Source organism: Antechinus flavipes, chromosome 1 (assembly GCF_016432865.1).
Source record: "Antechinus flavipes isolate AdamAnt ecotype Samford, QLD, Australia chromosome 1, AdamAnt_v2, whole genome shotgun sequence".
Taxonomy (NCBI): domain Eukaryota; kingdom Metazoa; phylum Chordata; class Mammalia; order Dasyuromorphia; family Dasyuridae; genus Antechinus; species Antechinus flavipes.
In genome coordinates, this window is record NC_067398.1 from 234,011,669 (window position 1) to 234,037,941 (window position 26,273).

Here is a 26,273-nt window from a genome sequence, read left to right on the forward strand (position 1 = left end):
GAAACTCAGAATTCCCTTGGTTGGGGAATTCTAGACACTACAATCTTAATCACAAGAATAATATATATATTTATGAGATCAGTATCCTTATTCAGTATCTGAACTGCCTGATCTACCACACTGACAATGTTAGGAATGATCAGAACAATTAATATTAAGTCTTTGTTCAATAATTAAGGAGGAAATAGTTTTCACACTTCTAGGACCTGATTTTTTTGATATTACATAAAGGAGGCTCAGTTCCAAAAGTTCCATTTGACCTTATTCACATAATGGACATTGAGTTCCCATAAGCACATATACATACACACATATAACAAGAAGTTATAATATGTACCCATTCCCATAATACAATCACACTGATTAATCATAACAGTGACCCATATGAAGGAGTTTTTTAGTCACTTTTCACTTGAACAAGAATGCACTTTCCTTTAGTTTACCTGATGAGCCCCCTGGAATTGGGGTACACTTAAAGACCTATTGGGGTGCCTTTGTCAAAATAATAACCTGACTGCTAGCAGATATTTGGCAACACATTCCCCCCCCCTCCTTTTCCAAGCATAGTGACTCAAGATTATAATCTCTGAGCCCCTCAAGGTCCAAGTCCCAGGGGAACATTGTCCTCTGATCTAGGGAGACTCAATTTAGGAATCCCTTAAATATTGTTGCAGAGATTTGAACAAGTTTAAAATACCAGTCACAAAGTTATGGTGACTCTCATGGCAGTGGGAATTTCAATAAACCTGAGGAGTCCTGACTTTCCATAGGCTGAGTCTATATACTTCAAGTGGTCAGAAAGAAAGGACTGCCTTCCTTCTCCTTTTAAGAGGAATCAGCCCAGGATATGCAAAACCAATAAAGCTCCTTCCACACAAGTCTTCTTTCACTAACAGCTGCATCCTATCCTAGGTAGAAAGACCTTTTGAAATTTATAAATATGGGTGTAGTGAAAGTTGGATTTTTGCCTAAGCTGCTTGAATTGATTTTTTTTTTTTAAGGGCAAAAGTAAAAAAACTTTTCTCCTTGTATTCAACATATGAAAGGTGACCTAGATTGGGACAGAAAGAATTTTCAAGGAATCTAAAGAGAAAAAAAAGTCATTATAGCTGCCTATATATATTCTCCCACAAGCAATATATATCAACTTTTACATCCAGAGATAGGTTGGCATTTGCAGCTGTAAAAAAATCCCACTAGCAAATACATCCTCATATATACTGAACATTACCCAAAACATTGTGGCAGTGAATGTTTTGTTGGCCCTTTCACATGGATTAATGTGCATTAAAGTTATAAAGTTAGGTTAGGGTCAGATTGTGAAGAGATTTAAATGAAATGGAGTTTATATGTGATCCTAGTGGTAGCCACTGGAATTTATTGAATTGGAGTGTCTTGGGTAGATTTGTCATTTAGAAAAATCCCTTTAGATGATTGTGTAGAAGGGTGAATAATAAAGGGGAGAGACTTGAGGCAAAAACCTATTAAGAAGCTATTTCAATAGTTCATTTCAATAGGATGTGAGATATCAAAGAGACAGATCTTTGGACTGCAATCCATTGTTAAATGTGTGCTTTGGGTGATGGATGATCCAGGAAAGGAGACTCAAGAGGGGCAGTCAGAAAAGCAGGAAATGTTCCTAAAGAGAGAAAATAGAGCCACAAAATCAGGCCAAAGTTTTTAGTAGGAGAGAATAGTTCATCTCAGATGGTGTAATAAAATCTAAAAAACTGAAAAATGAGGAAAGACCATCAGATTTGTCAATTAAGAGATCACCAGTTTGATTTGAACAGTCAGATTGTAGGGGACTGAGAAGTTATTGGTGAAAAAGGGAAAACTATAAGTGAACACATCTTTTTTCAAACTCTGTGGAGAAAAAGCAAAATGACATAAGGCAACAGCTTACTGCTGAAGCAAGCACAGTTTGACAGTGTCACTATCTTTCTTAAGTATCTTCCGTGGCTCCCTATGCTCTTTAGAATAAAATTCAAACTCTCTAGCTTCTCATTTAAAGGGCTTCACAGCGGTTCCATGTCAGGCTTTTCATCCTCATTACTCTCCTTCATGCATTCTTATTGCCTCTCCAACCTGCCTTCCATGCTGCCCTCTCTTCCAAAGCATCCCATTTCCTGTCTTTCTACCTTTGCACTGGCTCTGCAATGCATTCCCTCCTAAACTCTGAGGCTTCTTCATTTCCTTCAAGGTTCCCCTTCCAAAAAAACACAAATAAAAGATTAATATAGTAGAAAATATGAGCTTTGATTTTCAGGAATCTGCTATGAATCCCATATTCAGTCATTCCACACATAAACCCCGCTAATTTCATTCAGTCAACAGCATGAGAAAGGGTGGAGGGAGTGATGAGAGGGCGGGACTAAGGGAGGGGGCGTGGTTGTGCCCCAGTACGCCGGCGCAGGTCCAGGAGGCGGGGAGAGAAGCAAAAGAGGGACTGGTCACGAGGCTGATTGCGGGGCGGGGGACCCGGTAGCTGGAGTGCTGGCGGAGGTGTGCTCACGTGACGGGGCTGTGAGGCTGAGCTCGCGCAGTTGGATGGACGAAGATGGCGGCGGAGAGAGAGCCTCCTCCGCTGGGGGACGGGAAGCAAGCGGACTTTGAAGAACTGGATGATGGGGAGGACCTGTTCACCAGCACTGTCTCCACCCTAGAGGTGAGACCTGCCCGTCGGCGGTGTTTAAGGCCCGAATCTCTCTCGTGTCTTCCTCACTCCCTTCTCTCACTGTCTCTCGACCTCCCCCACCCCATGGCGGAGCCCCCACAGACTCCACCTGTCAAGCCCCTTCCTCCGGTCTTCGGTTCTCAGGTCCCGGGTAGGGACGACGACCGAGCCCCTCTGCTTTCTGCTCCGATGTTAATGGGAAGGCATCTTCCTGGGGCCCGGGACCTGACAGATCCCCGCCCTCTCTCGCGCTCTGCCGGCCTGACCCTCGGGGTGTAGTGTGTGCCCGCCCCGGCACGAGCTCCCCTCTTTTACCTCCTGCGGAGCTCACCGGGGAGCCATCCTCTGTGCTTCTAGCTCTCACGTCGGAAAGGCTCCCTCTTTCTTTGGGATGAGGGGGGTGTGGTGATCTGAAGCTAAAAGAGGGGAAAGGAATGAAGGGAAATAGCATGGGAGGATGTGGAGTGGACGTGGTCCAAGCAAGCGCCTGGAATGCACTTCTGTCTTTCAGTTAAAGATCCTTAGTGGGTTACTGGTTTCCTCTAAGGAGTTATCTCCAGAAAGGGTTGTCTCTAAGGTAAACCGGTGTCCCCATCTTGTTTTCTTCAGTTTCTGGACTTTAGGGGTTTGACACTAATACAGTTTCCGTTTTGAATGTGTTTTAAGTACTATACATTTGTGAATTGTAGAATTGGAAGGGACCGAGTCCCTAACCACAACTTCACCTGCTCTGTTTTGCATTAAAGTTAATGCTGAGGGCCCCTTTCCCTCTGTTTTGCATTATCAGCTGTCTTGTCAAACAGTATGTTCCTGTTTTTGTTAAAGGAAACACCCTAAATGAACTTAACTGTAAAGGCCAATATATCTAGTTGTCATTTGACTTCCTTCAATTGACATGGGATATGTACAGATATGTTTGAGTTCGAATCTCTCTTTTGAAGCTTATTGGCTGTTGCATTTTAGGTAAGTCCCTTAACCTTCTCAGTGCCTCAGACAACTCTTTTAAGTTGTGGAACACTTGCATATTTGGGTTGGTACAAAGACTGAGCCTGTAAGTTAACTTCTCAGCATCCTAAACAGTTTTCTAAAATGAAGTTAGCAAGTAAAGGGAAATCCCAGACACACGCAGGCTTGCTCTCTCTGTCATTTTTTTCCTTTGTCTGAATTTTCCAGTAAAGGATTTTATTATATGTTTAGTGTTTATCTGAGTAATTGCAAAGTATAATAAAAATCTAAATCTCCTGATCATAATTTTTTTTCAATTAGTTTTTAGGAGAAAGAATAAGAATAAGAAAATACTAATTATCAGAAGTTTGGTCCAAAAAAACTCCTATTTTCTAGGGAATGTTCTGAAGTTGATACACATTCATTCTGGTTTTGTTTTTTTTGTTTTTTTTTTGCATCCACTACATCATCATTACAAAGGAAAAATTAAAATATGTTCATTCTTATTACTAAGACATAAAAGCTATGTGCGTTTTTTAGAAAGTTTCCCGATTTATCCAAATTAAGCAGAAAATACTGTACCATTCACTAAATATTCTACTTAGCAAGGTTTTATTGTAGTTGAGTAAAAGAAACTAGTTAAGTTAGTTTTTACACTAGAGGCAGCTCTGTACCTTAGTGGATAGAGTGCTGGGCCTGAGTCAGGAAGACCTGAGTTCCAATCTAGTCTCATTTACTAGCTGTGTAACTCTGGCATGTCTCTTAATCTGTGTTTACCTTAATCCACTGGAGAAAAAAATGGTAAACTATTCCAGTATCTTTGTCAAAAATGACAGTATGAGCCACAGGAAAAGTTGTGTACAATTGAACAACAAAAGGTAGTGTTTATGTAGATTTGAGTATGATAGCATAATACTTTAAAATATATATTAGTGTCTTTGAAGAGAATGTATAGAAGTTTGGTTATGTGTATTAATGGCCATTCTGATGTGAAGCTTGTGAATATTGTTGTGTCTATCTTTTCACCAAAATCAGTCAACATTAATTTATTTTAATTTATTTGAGTGCCTTCTGTGTACCAGACATTGAATTTCTGGGGGTGGGGGAGGGGGGAAGAGGAGGGTACCAAAACAAAAATGAAAGTCCCTGTCTTACCTGCTTTTGGAGGAGACATGGACATAAATATATACAAAGTAAAGACTAGGTAAATTTGGTGTGGATAGAACATTAAAAGGGAAAGGAACATATATAGAAGGTGGCACTTGAGTTTTTAAGTAGTTTTCAAATAAATAGATTCTAAAAGGTAGAGATAAGTTCATTTCAGGTATGGAGAAAGCCAGTGGAAACATGGAGAAGTGAAATGAGTGTCTTGTAGGAAGAACAGTAACAAAGCTATTATTTCACTAACCCATTGAGAACTAGAAAGGGGAAAGAAACTTATATTTGATTCCAAAGACAGTATGGATCTTTGGAAATTTATTGAATAGGTCAGTGATATGGTCTAGTTTGTACTTAGGAAAATCAGGTCTAATTTGTACTTTAGGAAAATCAGTTAGTTCTGTGAAGAGTGAATGGGGGTGAGGTGAAGTGGCATCAGGTCCTGGTTGAGTGGATTGCGTACTTGAGGCCAAGGAAGGCCCATTAGGAGACTATTTCTAGCCAAAAATGATTAGGGCTTGAGTTAAAGAAAGGTTTTGTGAATAACTGGATGTGAGAAATGTCATGGAATTTGGCAGCTGATCTAATAAAACAACAACAACAACAACAATAATAATAATATTAGCATTATATAGTCCTGCTAGGTGCTTGGCATTATGAACATTTTATAAATATTCTCTCTTTTGATCTTCATAACAATCAGGGAATTAGGTGCTATGGTTACCACCATTTTACATATAAATGATATTTTATATTATATGTATGTTATATTATGAATATATGAATATATATTAGGCTGTTTTTAATTGTGTTTATTTTTTGTTGAATATATTTCCCTTTTATTAACTAAAATGTATTAGCAGTAGCTTCTGTTTAATTTGGATTAATTAAAATTCAGGCAAATCAGACAAATGGTTGGACACAGATAAAAATTTACACACAAAGAGCTTAATAAAGAAATAGATCAAACACAGACAAAACATAGGCAAGGTGAAGGGGGTAATAGTTAAAAGGGAGATCAGTACTGGAGAGAAAATAGTCGTACACCAAAACAACCTTTGCTGATCTCAAAAGAGAGAATAAAGGGATATGTTTTGGTGAAAAAATTGTGACCACCTTATTGTTGTGTAGACTGAAATATTTGAGGGGTGGAGCCAAGATGATAGAATGATGTAAGTGTAGTGAACTCCCCTCCATAAACTCCTCCAAACAGAGCTAGAAAACGCACCAGACTGAATCCTGGTAGAGACATTTGACCAGTTCAGATGGAATGGGAGATTTGCAGATATTTGGGGATGGGGAGAATGTTACATGCAGAGCATTCTAACTTCTGGGAGAACTTGTGCACCTCCAGGACAAGAGGAAGACCCAGACACATACAAAAGTACTATTAAACTCAGTACTGAGTCACAGAATTAGAGGCAGGTATGGCCATGTCAATTCTCCCTCCTCAATAAATCCCATTGGCTTTCTATCACTTCCCAGAATCAAATATAAAATTTTCTGTTTGGCATTCAAAGCCTTTGTGTTGTTCTTCCCAATCTCCACTCACCTTTCCAGTCTTATACCTTAACTCTTCCCATATTACTCTGCAATCCAGTGATAGTAATCCTTAACTCTTTCTCAGACAATATTATTTCATTTCCCCTGATTGGCCATTTTTATTGTGATATCCCATACCTGGAATGTTCTGCTTCTTGCCTTCCTTTTAACTAGAAAAATACTACTTTCTACAGAAAGCCTTTTCCTCTTTTCATTTTAATATGTTTCCTCTGCTGATCATTTCCAATTTATCATGTACTTAGCTTATTTATACATAGTTATTTGCGCATAATTAAAATCTTCTTCAATATCTTGTGAGCTTCCTGAGAGCGGGTTGTCTTTTGCCTTTCTTTGTGTAACTAGTACTTCTTAGTATAGTTTGTGACTATAAAATGTAGTAAAATAAATAGTAGGAATGTAGGAATTAATTATTTGAATGTATGAATGATTAGTGCCATTTTTTTGGTAACTCCTAAGTCAGTTATTTTTACTAGTTCTACAACAAAAGATCTAAAACAAAAACTGAGTTAAAGTTACTTTCAGTGCTACTTTTTTTCTTACCTTGAATTGAATTTCTTTTAATTTCCTTTCAACCCATTTCACTTTTTCAGAGTAAATATGTGGTACTGATGGAGAAATGGCATAGATTTCAAGGAGAATAAACATTTCAAAATGTCCCACAATTTATAATACCATTTTGTTTTAATGGATGATATTGATGTAAAAGCAAAGAACATTCAGTGTGTTTTTTATTAACTATAAATAGAAACAGCTGGATCCTGGTGATCACTACCTATATGACCTTGTATTTGTCATTTAAACTTTCTCAGCCTCAGTAATTCATTTAGCATTTATTAAGTACCTGTTAAATTCCCCAGAAGCTGGGGCTATCAAAAAAGGCCAAAGACAATCCCTGCTCTTGAAGTGCCCAGAATCTAATGAAGATAACAGCATGCAAACAACTATGTACAAACAAAATTTTCATATAATAAATAGTAGTTAGCTAATAGAGGGAAACACTAGCATTAAGAAAGTATAGGACGGACTTTTCTTAGATGATGGGATTTTATCTGGAATTTGAAGAAAGCCAGGGACAGAAGGTACGGTTGAGGAGAGAATATTCCAGATATGAGAACAGCTAGTGAAAATGAATGGGTTGGAAGGAATAATCTTTAAGATCTTTTTCCTCTTTGACTCTCATAATTTAAATTGTGGAATCTTTTTTAACGATTTGGGTTTAAAGTTTTATTTTCTTTACAAACATCTTATTAAAAGGTCAAATGAGGATTGACTTTGTACTTCTAGATTTTCCATAATCTATATTCTTACTCGTAACAGCTCTTTTTTATGGTAGCAAAGAATTGGAAAATGAGTAGATGGCCATTAATTAGAGAAGAGGTGAATAAGTTATGGTATGTGAAAATAATGAAATATTGTTGTTCTGTAAAAAATGATAAACATGGTGATTTTAGAAAGGCTTGATGCTAATCAGCAGAACCAGGAATACATTGTACACAGTAACAGCAAGATTGTGTGATGATCATATATGAAAGACTTGGTTCTTCTTAACAGTTCAATGGTTCAAGGCAATCCCCAATAAACTTTAGATGGAAAATGCCATCCGTATCCAGAGAGAAAACTGTGGAGACTGAATGTAAATCAACACATGCTTTGTTCACTTTTTTTTCCTTGTTTTTTTTTTTTTTCTTTTGTGGTTTTTTTTTTTTGTTGTTGTTCTGATTTTTCTCTTCCAACATGATTCATAAAGAAATGTGTATTAAGTCTCATTAAGTACCCCAAAAAATATAAAAATAAAAATTGTCATTTCTCTAATCGATAGTGACTATTTTATGACTACATATAGCTTTGGTTTCATGTGAAAACTACCTATTAATATCAATAAGTAGATATGCTTTAAATGCCAAATATAATTTTCTATTTGAACCCACTAATGATAAGAAGCTGTTGGGGTTTATTGCATAAGAAAGTGACATGTTAAGTAAGACCTATGTTTTAGAAAAATTAATTTAATTATCTTGTGAAGATTGGAGTAGGAAAAGAGTTGAGATAAGCGATCAAATAGTAGGCTACTGCATTAGTCTAAGTGAGATGTAATTGGATTTTAGACTATGTGAAAGAAGTTATATAGAGAGAGTCCATTTTGTTCACAATGTTTAATATGAAATAGATTGGAGTAAAACTTTGCTAATTCAAATTTTAGCTAAATTTTTTGAAGCAGAAAGTGTTGATCATGGAGTTATTTTCTCAATACTTAATTACCATGACATTTCTTGGAGGATGTACTTTGTGCAGATATATACTGTATATCAAAATGCTATATATTTACTCTTTATTTAATCGTACCATGTGTGTTTATATTGTTATCTTTATATATTTTAATGAATGCATTTGGGTTCATCATTTTTTAGCCTCACTTGAACTCCACAACTGTTCCCATATGCCTGTTAGTTATATTCAGAAATCATGAACCTATATGTTTAGAAATGGATGGCAACTAATAATTTTAATCCAATGCTTGGGATAGTAATTTCTTTTTAAACATTTGTTTTTATATGATATATTCAATTCTGTGTAAAATTAATTACTAGTCTTACTATTGGAAAGCTTTCATAAGACCTCTTTTCTGTTAAAATAAGCAATAATGCCTCAAATAAGTAAGTTCTTAAATGTTTGTTGACTATCTAAAATGTAATGGAATATGTTTAATATTGTTTTTACTTACGGAATAATAATGTCTTGTCATGTTATAATCAGTTCAGTTCAGCAAATATTCATTATTCACTTTACTGTAGAGGTCAGGGATTGGGAAAGTCTAATCATGGGGCAGTATAAGGCAAGAAGACCACAGCAAGAAATGATGAGCTGAAAACCAGATACAACAACCTCCCAGTGCTTGAATTCTATAAATTGATGTTTTGTGTGGCCTACAAACGTTATAAATTATCCAAATGGCCTTTAGCAGAAAAAGGTCCTCCCCCCCCCATGTAAATTATGCAGTGAATAGAGCCCTGGGCTTAGAATCAGGAAGATCCAACTTCAAACACTCACTAGCTATATGACCCTAGGCAAATAACTTTACCTTGTTTGTCTTAATTACCTTTTTTGGAAAAAATAACTAGAAGAGGAAATAATAAATCAATTCAGTATCTTTTTGAGAAAACCCCAATTGGGGGAAAAGTCGGATACTACTGAAATGACTAAACAGTAACAAGTATATGCAAGGCAGGAGGGATACAGCTTTAAAAAAAAAAAAAAAGGCAGTTCCTTACCATAAGGATTTTATGCTATTTTAGAGCAGATATAAAAGGAAGCTTATAGTAGCCAAGATGGTTGAATGACACCAATACACTTCCTGGCTACCTAAACAAATTATGAGAAGAAAAGCCAACAAAAAGTCCAGCATAGAAAGATAGAAAAAGAGATCTGCAGACATTGGGGTTGGGGCTGGATGAGAGCACAGCCACTTTCTGGTTTTGGGTATGGAGGCAGGAGCATCACCAGTTGGCTCTTGCGGATGGTAAGGAGATTTAATACCTTACCAAAAAGAGATTTCCAGAGACCCTTTGTATAGCACTAGAGACAGAAACAGGTGGCACTCTGCAGCTTTCACCCTTTCCCCATTTCTAGGGCAGAGAAAAGTGGTTATGGTTTAATGGAGCAAATTAGATACAAGTCCAGCTAGAACTGCTAAAAGAGCCAAAGAAAAAGATGTAGGGAAAAAAAATACCCTCCCCCCAAAGATTTTAGAAATCAAATAAGAACAGGGGAGGAAATTTTGGAAAAAGAAATGAGAGTTTTATAAGAAAATTAGAAAGAGCTTTACTAAAAGAGGCATAAAAATACTGAAGAAAGTAACTGCTAAAAAAAACTATGAGGGTGGAGTGGGGAGTGAACTCTGAAACTATGTCCCCTTTAATTTGTAAAAATAGTCACTCTGAAACTGTGTCTCCTTTGATCTGTAAAAGAAGGGAGACTGGGGTCTCCAACTCCAGAGAGTTTGGAAGGAGGCATACTTTCCAGACAAATCTTTTTCAAAGATAAGCAGCTCATTTAATTGGAGATCTGGAGCAAATCACACACACACACACACACACACACACACACACACACACACACACACACACACACACACACAAAACTGATCTTTTGGGTAGCCGGATCCCCATTCAGAAAATTCCAAATTCTGGAAAAAGCCTTCAAAGTGATTTCATTCATTTGGTAGATCTAAGTCTGATAATCAGCTCAAACTGCTCCCAGCCCCCATGATTTGCTCATAAAATATGTTTCTGTTAACACATTCTTTGCACATCTCCTCATTAAGAGATTTGTCCACTAAGAGAGAGCTTCTTAGTGAAAAATAAAACTTCCTTTTTGCCACTGATTTGGAGGTCCTCAAATTCTTTCACATTTGGACCTTTGTCTCTTCCAACACCGCATCAAAACCAAAATTGACCAGATGGTAAAAGGTACAAAACTTCACTGAAGAAAATGTCTTCTTAAAAATTTGAATTGTTCAGGTGGAGACTAGTGACTGCACAAAACATCAAGAAATAATAAAAAAAAAATTCAAAAGACTGAAAAAAAATAGAAGAAAATATGAATTATCTCAAGAAAAACTGGCCTGGAAAACAGATCAAGGAGAGATAATTTCATAATTATAGGACTGCCTAAAAACCATGATAAAAAAAAAAGAACCTAAATATCATATTTCAAGAAATTATAGGAAAACTGCCCATATATCTTAAAAGGACAAAGTAAAAATTAGGAAACAAAAAAACTACTGATCACCTTCTGAAAGAAGTCCCCAAACAGTGGGGATGATGTACACTGAGTAACATAGTTAACAAGGCAATTTGAGGGGAAAAGGTGCATTAACAACATGAGAGAATCAGAGACTTCATGAAGAAGTGGTGCCTTTGCATTTATGTGCCTCAGAACAGGAGATAGACAGTTGGATAATGGCTGAAAAAATTATGGCATATGAATGTTATGGAATATTATTGTTCTATAAGAAACGATCGGCAGGATGATTTTAGAGAAGCCTGGAGAGATTTACATGAACTGATGCTAAGTGAAATGAGCAGAACCAGGAAATCATTGTAGATGGCAATAGCAATATTATACAACTATCAATTCTGACAGATGTGACTCTTTCTAACAGTAAGATGGTTGAGGCCAGTTCTAATGATCTTGTGATGAAGAGACTCATCTATGTCCAAAGAGAGGATTGTGGGAACTGAGTGTGTTTTGCAACATGACGTTCTCACTCTTTTTGTTGTTTGTTTGCTTGCATTTTGTATTCTTATTCATTTTCTTTTCTTTTTGATCTGATTTTTCTTATGCAGCAAGATAATTGTATAAATTTGTTTACATATATTGGCTTTAACATATATTTTAATATGTATAACATATATTGGATTGCTTGCCTTCTTGAAGGAAGGAAGGAGAAAATTTGGAACATAAGGCTATACAAAGGTCAATGTTGAAAAATTATCTGTGCATATGTTTTGAAAATAAAAAGCTTTCAAAAAAAAAAGAAGAAGAAGAGATGGAATCTTGACTTTTGAGGGACACTTAGAAGTCTCATTTGATTGAAAAATAATTTGTGTTGGAAAAGTGATAGAAAATAGGACTGAAAATAAGCACATAATGTAATGAAACCAAGCCAGAAGATTCAGCTAATGCAGGGGAGGTAAGATAGAGGGAAAATCTCCATATACTTTCTTTGCCTTCTGTTTATTTTGTCTCTGATAATTAATTTTCAATTTTTGCTTTCTTTTTAAACAAAAGACAAAAGATGATAAGTGTCTTCATTAATTAAAATGTCTTTACAGGAGAGAAAAGGCATTATAAGGACTGTCTCATTGATCTAATTAGTTAGAAGTACTGAAATGGCAGCCTAAAAAGGGAAATGGAGAAAAATGTCTGAAGCATTGGTTTCACATACACACCACTGTTGGAATCCTTACTAACTACTAACTAATTAGAGTTGATCTAATCTTACAAGAAGATGTTTTGGCCAGAACCTGAAACAAGGTACTAAGTAGAACTAATCAAAACAAGGCTTGTGTTCCCACCTTTACTCATTGGAGTCCACAAGTATGCTAGCTTCACAAAGTAGACTTTCTACTTTCAGGGAGTTCACACCTCCCTTAAAGTTCATTGGGCCAGAGAGCACTATGGGAGAAAACCCATAATCCCATTCTCTCAGAAGAGGCAGATAAAAGGCCACCGATGAGGGATCTATGGCAGAATACATTTTTTCCTCTTGGCTGGCTGATCGCGCTGGACTCGAGAGGAACGACTCTGGTGCAGAGAACACTTTGACGGATTTCAGTGGAGCTACGCCAGAAGCCCTCTCTCCGCGGCAAGTTGGTGGCTGGGCTCCCCAGAAGGAGATAAGAGAGACCTTCCATCTCTGTCTTGGTTGGAGGCAGAAGAAAGCAGAAGCAGAGGCTGAAGGACAGAACCTTTGGATTTGGAGACATCCGAAGGGCTCCAAGCCTCTAAACCGGCTTTGCCTTGAGAAGAACAGGAACTCCAACATTTGAACTCATAACATTTGGCGCCCAAGCATGGGAACCAAGGACCCTACTTTCACTGAAGAAGTCTCCAGTGACCAGGAACTGAGTGAGTACAACCTTTTTTGGCTGAAATGGGACAGATCCTAGGTAAAGATTCTCCATCCCCCACCCCAACCCCCCCAACCCCAGCCCCACCCAGGAGTGGTGCTATAGAAAGCCTGCTTAAGCTGATAGAAGATCAAGGGCTACTTGTAACTTGGGGACAGGCAGCTAGACTTCTGGCTACATTAAAACGCACCTCCCCTTGGCTCTTAGAGAAAGAGAAAATCTCTCTAAAAAACTGGGCATTGGTTGGTCAACAGCTCTCCACATATTACAATGAAAACGGTCCTCGTTCAGTTTCCATTGAAGTATTCTTTTTATATAATACGATACAGATGGCCTTAAAATACCGTACTTGTTCTAGGAGAAAAGGAAAAAACTCTAGGAATAGCCAAAGGGGGAAGCCTGAGATAAAGGAGGAAGACAAAGAACAGATTAATGGCCATATCCCCACAGGGCAGGGAGACTTGAGTGAGGCTCAAGGGTGGGGTGAATCTGAGGCAGCCTCAGCCCCACCTGAGGAGCAGGTAATTGACTCTCCTTCATCAACTCCACCCTCCGGGATGGAGGGAGGAGAGGTAGTGGGGGGGGGGGGGGCAGTGACAGCACCAGCACCTTCCCCCCAGCATCCAGCACCTCCCCCCCAGCATCCAGCTGCTCCTATGAGTAGATTGCAAAAGGGACTAATTAAGGCCAGAGAAGAAGGGGAAAATGTATCAGAATTTAAACACCACATTTTTCCTGTAATTCAACAGTTTAATTCTTCAGGTCAAGAAAGTAGAAGATACTCACCTTTTGATATAAAAATCCTCAAAGACCTGAAAAAAGCTTGCACTCTTTATGGGGCTACATTAGCTTATGTTAAGATGCTATTACAAAATTTGTCTTTTGAAATCTTGACCCCTAATGACTGGAAATTGATAGCAAAAATATGCCTAGAACCTGGACAGAACTACTTGTGGCTTTCTGAATATAGTGAGCTCTGTAGGATACAAGCCCAACAAAATATTCAAAGTGGAGTTCATACTGCAATCACCTGTGACCTACTAACAGGTACAGGTCCTTATGCAGATGTTGCAGCACAAATTAGTTATTCTGTAGCAGCATATCAGCAAATTGCTGATAATGCTATCAAAGCGTGGACTTCTCTTCACAATAAAGACGACAAGGGGGGGCGGGCCTTCACAAAAATAACACAAGGGCCAAATGAACCCTTCGCTGACTTTGTGGGACCTTTGCAGACAGCTATCATAAGAACAAATGGAGAAAATGCAATAACAGACATTTTGATAAGGCAACTTGCTAAGGAAAATGCTAATGAGGTTTGCAGAAGAATTATACTAGGACTGCGCAAGGATGCTCCTTTAGAGGAGCTCATAAGACGCTGTGCCACAGTAGGCACAGGTGCCTTTTATAGCCAGGCTATGATGCAGACTTCCCAAAATCCAAACATGAGAAGACAGAGTCCCTCTTGGCAAGGGACTTCCAGAGAGACTCGTAGATGCTTTCAGTGTGGAAAAGTAGGACATCTGAAAGCTCAATGTTGGTATAGAGATAGAATGGGAAGACAAGGTGGGAGAACAAGACCCCAAACCCCATGTCCAAAATGCAACAGAGGCTTCCATTGGGCCTCAGAATGCAGACAGATTCAGGGAAACGGGATGAGGGGCCCAGCCCCAGGGCCCAAGGCAAAAAACACTTGGGGCATGATGGCAGCCAATGGTGCACCCAGAGAGTGCCTAGAAGTCCAGTACCCAGACATGACCAATCAGCCAGAAAGCCATATGATGGGAGAAGGGGATTACACAGTCAACCAGCCAGGATATTCAAATCTTTGAATTGAGCATACTTCTTATACTTTAAAAAATGACACTGACTTATCTTATTGGTGTTTGGATTCTGAGTAATTGGAAATTTTACTGTAATTGTTAGAATCTTTGGTTTGAATAAGAACAGACTTGGAGAGAAGGAATAAGAAAGACATCCCTTTTCAACTTTTTAAAGGGGCTGTCAAAGTGAAGGAATAAAATTATTCTCATTGGCCCAGAGGGAAGAATTATAAGTAATTTAGAATGGGAGATGCAAATAGGCAAATTCAAGCTTGAAGCAAGCAAACAGAGAAAGTGGAAAGAGATACTTCATGAGACAGTGGGAAAACCTGGCAATCTGTAGTTGGTACTATAATCATCATAAAGCATAAAATCATAAAGTTTCATAATGGAATGGAGCTAAAGTTTTACATATGCATGAATGTCTGAAGAAACTCTATGATGGAGCAAAGACTTTGTAAATGTACTACCTTTATATAATGTCAGAGGAAAAGATGAGATTCTGGTACCTCAAAAGGAATGAAAACGTCTCATGTGGCTGTTAAATCAAGCATTTGTAAATATTTACTATTGGATGGGCTCCTTGACTTTCTAAATGCTTGGGATACAAAAATAAAATTGAAACAATCCCTGCTCTTGAGGAACTTACTTTCTACTTGGGAAGAGAATATGTGTACAAATAAATATGTGAGGAATTTATGCAAAATTAATAAAAGGCAGTTTGTGGAGGAAACACCAACAGCTGGAAAAACCAGGAAAGACTTAATGGAGAAACTATCATTTAAGTGAAGTCCCGAAGAGACAGAAGTATTTTAAAGGTGAACAGCCAGTGCAATGGCACAAAGATAGGAGGTGAAGTGTTCTGTTTTAGAGAATACCAAGAACACATCCAGCCATTCTGGAGAGCAATTTGGAACTATGCTCAAAAAGTTATCAAACTGTGCATACCCTTTGATCCAGCAGTGTCTCTACTGGGCTTATACTCCAAAGAGATACTAAAGAAGGGAAAGGGACCTGTATGTGCCAAAATGTTTGTGGCAGCCCTGTTTGTAGTGGCTAGAAGCTGGAAAATGAATGGATGCCCATCAATTGGAGAATGGTTGAGTAAATTGTGGTATATGAACGTTATGGAATATTATTGTTCTGTAAGGAATGACCAACAGGATGAATACAGAGAGGACTGGCGAGACTTACACGAACTGATGCTAAGTGAAATGAGCAGAACCAGGAGATCATTATATACCTCAACAATGATATTGTTTGAAGATGTATTCTGATGGAGGTGGATCTCTTCGATAAAAAGAGCTAATTTAGTTTCAGTTGATCAAAGATGGGCAGAAGCAGCTACACCCAAAGAAAGAACACTGGGAGATGAATATAAACTGCTTGCATTTTTGTTTTTCTTCCCAGATTATTTATACCTTCTGAATTCAGTTCTCCCGGTGCAACAAGAAAACTGTTCGGTTCTGCACACATGTATTGTATCCAGGATATACTGTAACCTATTCAACATGTAAAGGAGTGCTTGCCATCTGAGGGAGGGGGTGGAGGGAGGAAGGGGAAAAATCAGAACAGAAGTGAATGCAAGGGATAATGCTGTAAAAAAAAATTACCCTGGCATGAGTTCTATCAATAAAAAGTTATTAAAAAAAAGAAGAAGAAGAAGAAGAAAAAGAGAGAATACCAAGTAGGCCATTATGATTAAATTGCAAAGTATGTGGGAAGGGATAAAGTATAAGACTGGAAATTTAGAGAGTCCGGGTTGTCAAGAGCTTTAAATGTCAAAAAAAAGAGTTTGATTTCTAAGACAGTTGGGAGCCACTAAAGTTTATTGAATAAAGGGGTACGTGTTTAGGGCTACAATTTAGGAAAGTCCTTGTGATACCTGGATAATGTATTGCAGTGGTAAGAAGTAGAGACAGGGAAACCAAATAGAAGGCTGTTGTAAGTGAGGGCTTATATGAATGTAAAGGAGGGTACAAGATAGCATGGAGATAAAATAGCAGGATTTGACAATTGATTATGTGAATTTTGAAGCCAAGAATGATACTGAGGTTGTAAACCTGGGTGACTAGAATGATGGTTGTAACCTTAATAGCCATAGAGAAGTTTGGAAGAGATATCGGTTTGAGGGAAAAAATAATGAGTTCAATTTTGGATATGTTAAAATTAAGAGATTTCTTTGAGACATCATTTGAAATATCTAATGGTAGAGGGAAGTCACTAACAAACTAGAGGTGTACTAGGCAAATTCTTGTGCTTGACATTTTTCAACCAAGTGAATAATATGGCTCATTAAGCATGTGGTTCTCCATGATGTGCCCACATATAAATGAACAAAGTTATAGGGTACTGAAAGAACTGATAGATCTCCACTGGATTAAGGAAAACAGAGGTTAAGTGACTTGCCCAGGGGTACACAGCCAGGAATTATATGAACTCATATTTGAACTCAGGTTTTCCTGACTTCAAACCTGAAGGGCTAATGTGATCATCTTCAGAAAAAAAGTAGAAATTGGAATGTTTATACAAAAGTGATCAACTTGATTTCAGTTCCAACAGCTATGATGGCCCATTAACAATGATGCATTTAATAAATGTTAATTAAGTTAAATCAGATTTATGGCAAAATTCTAGAATATCTTGTTAAAAAGGAACGGTTAGTGAACATCTAGAAAAAGAAACTGATCATACATGATGAAAACAATAGTTTCAAAATCATATTATTCTACAAGATTTAATCTGACAATTATATCACATCAGCACTCTTTGCCCCCCTGAACCTTTTGACTAGAGTAAGGACCATGGACTCTGCAGGGTCTCTTTTTCAGAAAGGGACTTAGTATAGTCTTTTACTGATTTCCCACTACCTACACTGCTTTTGACTTCATCATACCCTTTCTAGTTATCCCCTTTTCTCAATTCTTTCCTCCTCTTTTCCCTTCTTTTGAGTATTCTTTTGTGTGTTTATCTTCCTGTGTTAGATTTTAAATTCCTTGAGGCCAGCCACTGTCTTTTTTTTTCCTTTTTCTTTTAAATACTATCCTCAAAGTGTGGCACATAGTAGATATTTAATTAATGTCTATTAATTGATTGATATTTTATGACATAATATTATGAAATAATTAATGAAAATATTTTAAATGGTATTTTTATTGATTTTTTTAAAGTAACCCTTAAATGGAGACTGAGAAATTGTGACTTGCCATTCCCCAATTGATAAATAGCCAAAGGATATGAAAAGACAATTTTCAGGTAGAGAAATTAAAGTCATCTATGGTCATATAAAAAAATGCTCTAAATCATTATTGATTAGAGAAATGCAAATTAAAACAACTCTGAGGTATCACCCTATACCTATCAGATTGGCTAAGATGACAGGAAAAGATTATGATAAATGTTAGAGAAGATTTCGGAAAACTGGGACACTAATGCATTGTTTGTGGAGTTGTGAACTGATCCAGCCATTCTGGAAAGCAATATAGAACTATGCCCAAAGGGCTATAAAATTGTCCATACCCTGTGATACAGATATACAAAGATATCATAAAGAGAAAGAAAAGTACTAATATGAGCAAAAATGTTTCTGTAGCAGCTCTTTTTTGTGATAACAAGAAATTGGAAATTGAATGGATGCCCATCAATTGGGAAATGGCTGAGTTATAGTGTATGAATGTAATTGAATACCACTGTTCTATAAGAAATGATGAACAGACTGAGCTGATGCTGAGTGAAGTGAGTAGAACCAGTAAAACATGGTATACAGTAACAACAAGATTTTGTGATGATCCACATGTTAGATTGGCTAAAATGACAGCAAAAGATAATGATGAATGTTGGAAAGGATGTGGGAAAACTGGAACACTCTACATTGTTGGTGCAACTGTGAACAGATCCAACCATTCTGGAAAGCAGTTTGGAATTATGCTCAAAAAGTTATCAAACTGTGCATACCCTTTGTCCAGCAGTGTTACTGCTATGCTTATATCCCAAAAAGATCTTAAAGAAGGGAAAGGGATCCATATGTGCAAAGATGTTTTGTAGTGGCAAGAAACTGGAAACTGAGTAGATGCCCATCAATTGGAGAATGGCTGAATAAATTTTGTATATGAATGCTATGGAATATTATTGTTCTGTAAGAAATGACCAGCAGGGTGATTTTAGAAAGGATTGGAGAGGCCTATCTGAACCGATGCTAAGTGAAATGAGCAGAACCAGAAGATTATTATACACAGCAACAAGAAGACTATATGACTCAATTCTGATGAATGTGGCTCTCTTCAACATTGAGATGACTCAAACCAGTTCCACTTGTTCAGTGACAAAGAGAGCCATCTACACCCAGAGAGAGAACAATGGGAACAAGAATGTGGAACACAATGTAGCATTCTTACTCTCTCTGTTGTTATTTAGTTGCATTTTGTTTCCTTTCTCAGTTTTTCTTTTGATCTGATTTTTTCTTATGCAATAAGATAACTGTATAAATATGTATACATATATTTGATCTAACATGTATTTCAGCATATTTAACATGTATTGGACTACCTGCCAGCTATGAGAGGGAGTAGGGGGAAAGGGGAAAATTTGGAACAAAAGATTATGCAAGAGTCAATGTTGGGAAAATTACTCATGCATATGCTTTGTAAATAAAAAGCTTTAATTAAAAAAAAAAAAAGATTTTGTGATGATCATCTATGATAGACTTAGCTCTTTTCAGCAATTTAGTGATCCAAGATAATTCCCCAATTTAACTCATATGGAATTATGTTTTTTTTTAATAAATGTACATGTATAATCTAAAAAAAATTAAATTTAATAAAATATTTTTTTAAATTGTGAGTTGCCTTAGGTAACATCTCTAATGACTAGCAGATCATCAGTATGGGAACCCAATATTTGTTTCTGACTCCAAACTTTACTATAACATTGGAAAAAATAATAAATTAGATGTGATTTGAACCCACATATTTTTAGAATTAGGGGAAAAGGAGAATAGAGTAATTTCCTACCAAAAGATAGTGAGCATTGGACCTTATTTACAAAAGCATAGAGCTGAGACTGAATTCTGGCTCTTTTACCTGCTATGAGACTTTCATAAAATCTTTTCATAATCCTTAGCTACTTCAGTTGTAAAAGTGAAGGGATTTAATTAGATAATTTCTGAGGTCCTTTATAGTTCTAATACTGGAGGAATTGTGAACTGATCCAGTCATTCTGGAGAACGATTTAGAACTTTGTCTAAAGGGCTATAAAATTGAGCATACCCTTGATCCAGCAGTTCCACTATTAGGTCTTTATTCCAAAGAGATCATAAAAGAAAGAAAAGGACCATCATGTGCAAAAACATGTACAAAAATAAAATATTTTTAAAAAGAAAGAAAAAATTGTGAATTGCCCAAGGTGTAACATCACTAAGGACTTGCAGATCAGTACAGGAATTCAATATTTGTTTCTGACTTCAAACTCCACTATAACATTGGGAAAAATAACAAATTAGATGTGGTCCCAATCATGATTATTCCTTTGCTGTAAGTTTTTTTGGTTGTATAAATCACTCCCATCATATTAATTTCCAGCAGTTTTTTTTTTTTTAATTCATAATTGAAATCCTTTGGGATAAGTGATTTTCTTGTGAATACATGTGTGTGAGCATTTTTTATTATTATTTATGGATTGAGAACTTAAATCTCTATTTGGAAATCTTGCCTGGGGGTTGACATAAACATTTTCAAACTGGTGAAGGAAACATAGAATAGCACTTGGTACTCCCCTAGATCTAAATTGGTGATATTCTAGTTGAGTTACATTATATATGAGCAATTTTCAAGAATATAACTTGTTATCAATCAGTAGTAGATGCAATGAGTTCCTAAGACTCCAAAGAAAATGTACAGGATTTAGAGGCAAGGAATTTGTATTCTAATTCCATTTCTGCCACTTATTACCTGTGTGGTATTGAGCAAGTTTCCCAAACTTCAAGTCTGCTAAATCTGGAGTTGAGAAGACCTGAGTTCTTATCCATATATTTACTTGCTATATGACCCTGGGCAAAGCACTCCTCTGTCTGCCTCAGTTTCCTCAATTATAAAATGGGAATAATGATAGTACCTGCCACTCAGGATTTTTCTGAAGATCAAATGAGATATTTATATAGTTTTACATATTGCCTGGCAATAGTAAATGTTTAATAAACGCTTATTTATTCTTCCCTCTGTTTTTCATTTTCTTTTCCTCCTTCCCTCCTTCCTTCTGTTCCTTCCTTCCAGTAGGAATTAAGGTTATTTGTACCCCACTCTGAGGCCAAGAAAAAAGTGTATAGATTGATGTTTATGCCATCTGTGCTAATTTTGGCCTCAATAATCAACACCAAGAAAATTGAACATTTCCACCAACCATCTACACATGGAGCTGTTGGTCACAGTTTAATAGGGAAAATTTGAATACTGGGGATAAGTTCACTTATCTTGACAGCATACTCTCCATGATGAGAGGCTGATGCTCATCAGAGCAGAACTAGCTCACTTAGCATTTGAGGGTTCCAAAAGAAAGCATAGAAGTGAAAACATATCAGGATGCACTACATTGTTGTATGCCTGTGAGTTGGGAATAGTCTGATAGACTGAAAACTGAAACTGCTTTCACTTGAGTCATCTCAAGAAGATTTTCCAAGATTACCTGGCAAGATAAGGTACTAGACAGTGAAGTTCTTTTTAGAGCTGAACCTACATTCAAACTCTTTATTACAGCGAGCCTAACTTTGATGGGTTGGCCACATAGTTCAAATACCATCATATACTTGTCCAAAAGACAATTTTATACAGAATTCACACAAAAGCAAACATTCACACAGTGGTCAAAACAAATGATATAAGGACACTCTTGAGGTATCTCTGAAAAACTTTAGGGAGACATGAAAACACTGGCACAGGGCTGTTCAGTGTGGCATGTAAGCATCAAAGAAGGTGCTGTGCTCTATGAGCAAAGCAGAATCATAGAAGCATAAAGGAAATGTGAGCTGTGCAAATCCAGGGCCACTTCCCCTCCAAAAGGCCTGATGAACCACTTGTGCTCGGTATGTAGTTAGTGCCTTCCAAACTCATGTTGGCTTGATCAGCCACAGCTGAACACACTGTACTCTGACTCCAACATTGTGATGTCATTGGTTGGACTTAAAAAACAAAGGACAAAAAACAACAAGGTTATTTGCTGTTACTTCATATTAACTGACAGTGAAAGTATGTATTAGTTTTTAGGAAAGGGGATGACTAAAATCCCAAGAATACAATTGAGGATAAATCATACATATTTAGTATAACATAATTTTTGATAGTAACCTATTATACCTCAAGGAAGCAAATCTCAAAAGTATTAATAGCTTCAGTGCATTTTTTTTAGAGTAATGCCTACAGACTTACAAACATATTAAAAGTTTTTATACTTTATTCTGCCTATCTTTTAGAAAAATTGAACATACAAATAAAATTTCATATTTATCACATCTCTACACTTTTTCTTCTCTTCCTTTCTTTATCCTTCCACTCCTGCCCCCACTCCCATGAGAAAACTGAGGTTTAAAAAAATTATATACCTAATTAGTATAAATTTTATTTATTTATACAGGGGGTTTTTATATTGGGGCTATAAGGTTCCTGAGAGTCTAGGGAAAGAATACGGATTTGGAGGCAAGGAAATTTTCAATTCAAATTCCAATTCTGCCACTTATTACCTTTGCAAGACCCAGACTTCAAGTCATCTCACCTTAAAATGAGGTTGGATTAGAATCAGTGGTTCTCAAACTTTTGTTTTCAGTATCTTTATCCTATTAAAAATTATTGAGGATCATATTGGAAATAAAAACTATTTTTGAATTTGTAGACCCTCTAAAAGGGTTTCGGAGATCCCCAGGATTCTTTAGACCATACTTTGAGAACCACTGGTTAGATGATCTCAGACTTCCATCTATACATTTAAGCTCTCTAAATTTTTACCTCTGTCACAAAACGTTACTTCACTTTGGTATGTGGTTGACTTTAGTTGCTATAATGTCTTCTGTTTGAAAATTAGTTGTAGATAACTCAATAGTAAGTAATTTTGTGCTTGTGAGACGTTGTTACTTTTCTTAATTAAAGTGTTTTAAACTCGCTTTATAGAATGCTTTTGAAACTGTTTAAGATCTGTAGATTTCTGAAATGTTTGCCAACAATTATTCCCCCCCTAAAAAAAAAAAAAAAAAAGAAAAAAGAAAAATAGAGAAGCTCAGTAGAATTTCACTTTTTTTTTTTATTTCTGGAAGAATCTTATCATAAAGCATTATATTTAGTTTTTAATTATTTCTTTCCTAGATTAGTATCCTAAAGAGATGTTAATTTGAGATTCACTATTAGTGCTAGTTTGATGCTTCATCAAAGTGTGAGGTAGCCCTGAGTACTTAAAAATTATACTAGTGGAGTGTAAGTCCTGCTAGGACCTACTAACTTAGAAAAGGCATCATGAAGAGATATGGCAATGGATTGTATGTCTCTTGGAACATAATGACCCCATTCTAAGGCTTAGAAAATAGAGAGAGAGAGAAAATTGTATTAAATTGAGTTGATTTACAAATGTAAGGAAGCTTTATTATTGATTTTTAATGTTGTGAAAATATCTATATATAAATGAGCTGGAGAAGTAAATGGCCAACCATTCCTGTATCTCTGCCAAGAAAACCTCAAATGGGGCAGAGTAATACACAGCTAAAAAATGACTGTACAACAATTCTCATCTAAGGACAAGTTTTTCTAAGCTTAGGAAGGTTTATCACCAAGTTTCCTACAGATTACTTAATTTTTCAGCCACAATAGTTTAAACTACTATCCACAAAGTTTTAAATGGGTTTTGATCTGTATCAGGTAATACTTATACTATTGAAATTATAGATCTTTGAAATACTCAAATTATTTAAAGTTGAACATATTGCTGTTCTTATTAGACTTACTACTTTGAAAAGGAAATGCTTACAATATTATATCTAAAGCATAATTTTCTAGAATGTTATAAATATATATGTACATGTGTGACATTTACATTCCTTTTGTTCAGTGTTATATTATGGGAAGCAGCAAATAAGAACAGCTGGATTTATTTCCTTATTCTTACCAAAAAAATATAGCTTTTTATTTTCTTCTTTTTCCTCAAAAAGAGTTTTTGTTCTAGGGCCCTATTCTTAGAGGCCTAAAGTGAGTAATACATGAAAAATCTTGATAATATAAAAACAAAATACAACAAAAATCTATTATGTTTTTAAAAAAACATTTAAAAATATTTATAGCATTTTTATGGAAGGCACAAGTACTGAGAAATAACATATTAATATTTTATGCATTATCTCTTTTTTTAACCAGTCAAGTCCGTCATCTCCAGAACCCGCTAGTCTTCCTGCAGAAGACCTAAGTACAAACTCCAATGGTCCTAAACCTGCAGAAATCATAGTAGATGATGACAGAGAAGATCTTTTTGCAGGTAATTATTAATAATATAACTTTTTAATAGCCAAGTGAAATACATTTTTGGATGACCTTTTTAATGCAAATTTGTTAATTATAAAAGGTGTTTGAAATACTTGGTGTCTGTGTAACAAGATAAGGCATATTCCCAATTTTGTCAAAACATTTCTCTTCCGAAAATGATTAAAATTACATTGATTTTTAGTTTTTCACAGATTTATTTAATGAATGGCTACAAATGATTACAGTATAATATTTTACTCAAGTGCCTTATTTTCTCTGAAGATTACATTGTATGTATATATTTTTTAAATAGTTTGTGCTGATGAAAAAATTTGATGAAAATTACAGTCAGTGTTTTCCACAGTTTCATAAATTTTGTGCAGAAAAACTAATCTCAATATATTTTTCTCATTTGCTATTTATTCTTCATTTTAAAATGATAAGAATTAAATATTGTTAAGTATGTTGAGCATTGTGTACAACATTTCAAATTAATTTGTCCCATTTTTTTGTTTGTTTGTTTTTTTTTGGTGAGGCAATTGGGGTTATTTGACTACTTGCCCAGAGTCACACAGTTAGTATATGTTAAGTGTGTGAAGCTACATTTGAACTCAGGTCTTCCTGATGTCAAGGCTGGTACTCTATCTATTGTGCCATCAAGCTACCCCCAATTTCTAGAGTTTAAAAGCATATAAGTTGTGTAAGCATTTAAGAAATGCATATTCATTCATTTCATTATACTTAAACATATGCCACTGCAAGCCTGTACCTGCTTTTCAATATACAATCTAAGTGAACTATCTAGGCCACTAAGAGGCTAGATGATTTGCCCAGTCACAGAGACAATGTGTATCTGAGACAGAACGTAAATCCAGGTCTTCAGAAATCCAAAGAAGCCCTCAGTATTCTGTTTCTGCCTTCTACCAACTTTCTACCTATACTAGGATACCTGTCAAATGGATGATTACAATGTAGCAAACAGACAGTCTGTAGAAGGAATCGAAAGTAGAAAAGAGACCCAGATGCTAGATCTCTTGAGAGTACCACCCTCAGCCATATTTTGAGAGATCCTCTAGTTAGTAGATCAGAGGTTGGAATTCTTAAAGAGTCTGAATAGGGCACCTCTGCCATCTGTGTCTACTATCTAATCAGAAGTCATTCATTAGATGCCACAGATAGTACTTGCTTTTTACCACTAATCTTTTCCTAACGCTTCATACTGTATTTCTCTACTAGTGCTTGTCTCTTCTCCTTTTTCCGTAGAGACCAGAGTTGAAGGAGATTTGTGGCCTTCAAGGATCCAGGTTGATTATGAGAAGCCACTGTAGTTGGGCCCATTTTTAACTCTTGCTAGGTTGGATTGACACCAGCAATGTAGGATTAGTTCAGTATTAGGAAAACTATAAACAGATACATCAAATTAACAACAAAAACCAATTTTGCATGGTTGAATCACAAATTCTAAAAGAGATTTTGACAAAATAATTCATTTATACTAAAAATACTAAAAAATCTAGGAAAGGTCTAGAAATTATATGAAAAATAGAATTTATCTAAAACAGTACTTATGTTTATCTGTAATCAAAATGTGCTGAAGGTCTTTCCACTAAGATAGAAATAAAGCAAAGGTGTACCTATCATGAACCTATTATTTGATATAATTCTAGAAAGGATAACTATAACCATAAGCTAAAAAGAATTTGAGGGAGTAAGCCTAGACTAAGAACAAACAAAATTCTCACTTTTTTCCATGTGACATCATAATTTACTTAGAGAACCTTGAAATAATAACATAAAAAATAGAAGGATATAAAGGAAACCAACAAAAATCTTTACCTCTTCTATATATTACTAAAAGTAATATTACTATATTATATTAAATATTTTATATATATATATATTACTAAAAATAATATATAGGAAATAGTAATAAGAAGAGTAGTAGTCTTAATGGAATGAAGTAGAAAAAGAATTCCAGTCAGAATAACAG

The 26,273-nt window shown here is 36.1% G+C and overlaps 1 protein-coding gene across 1 annotated transcript in view; it reads left to right on the plus strand.

Annotated features, from left to right (window-relative positions):
• The first annotated feature begins 2,505 nt into the window (after positions 1-2,505).
• The window catches only part of SNX2 (sorting nexin 2), a 58,819-nt gene continuing 35,051 nt past the window's right edge, over positions 2,506-26,273 (plus strand). Inside the window, exons 1-2 of the mRNA XM_051997947.1 lie at positions 2,506-2,668; positions 24,179-24,296. Coding sequence (XP_051853907.1) covers positions 2,561-2,668; positions 24,179-24,296 — 226 coding nt within the window. The 5' untranslated portion in view covers positions 2,506-2,560. The remainder of the gene's footprint in view (positions 2,669-24,178; positions 24,297-26,273) is intronic.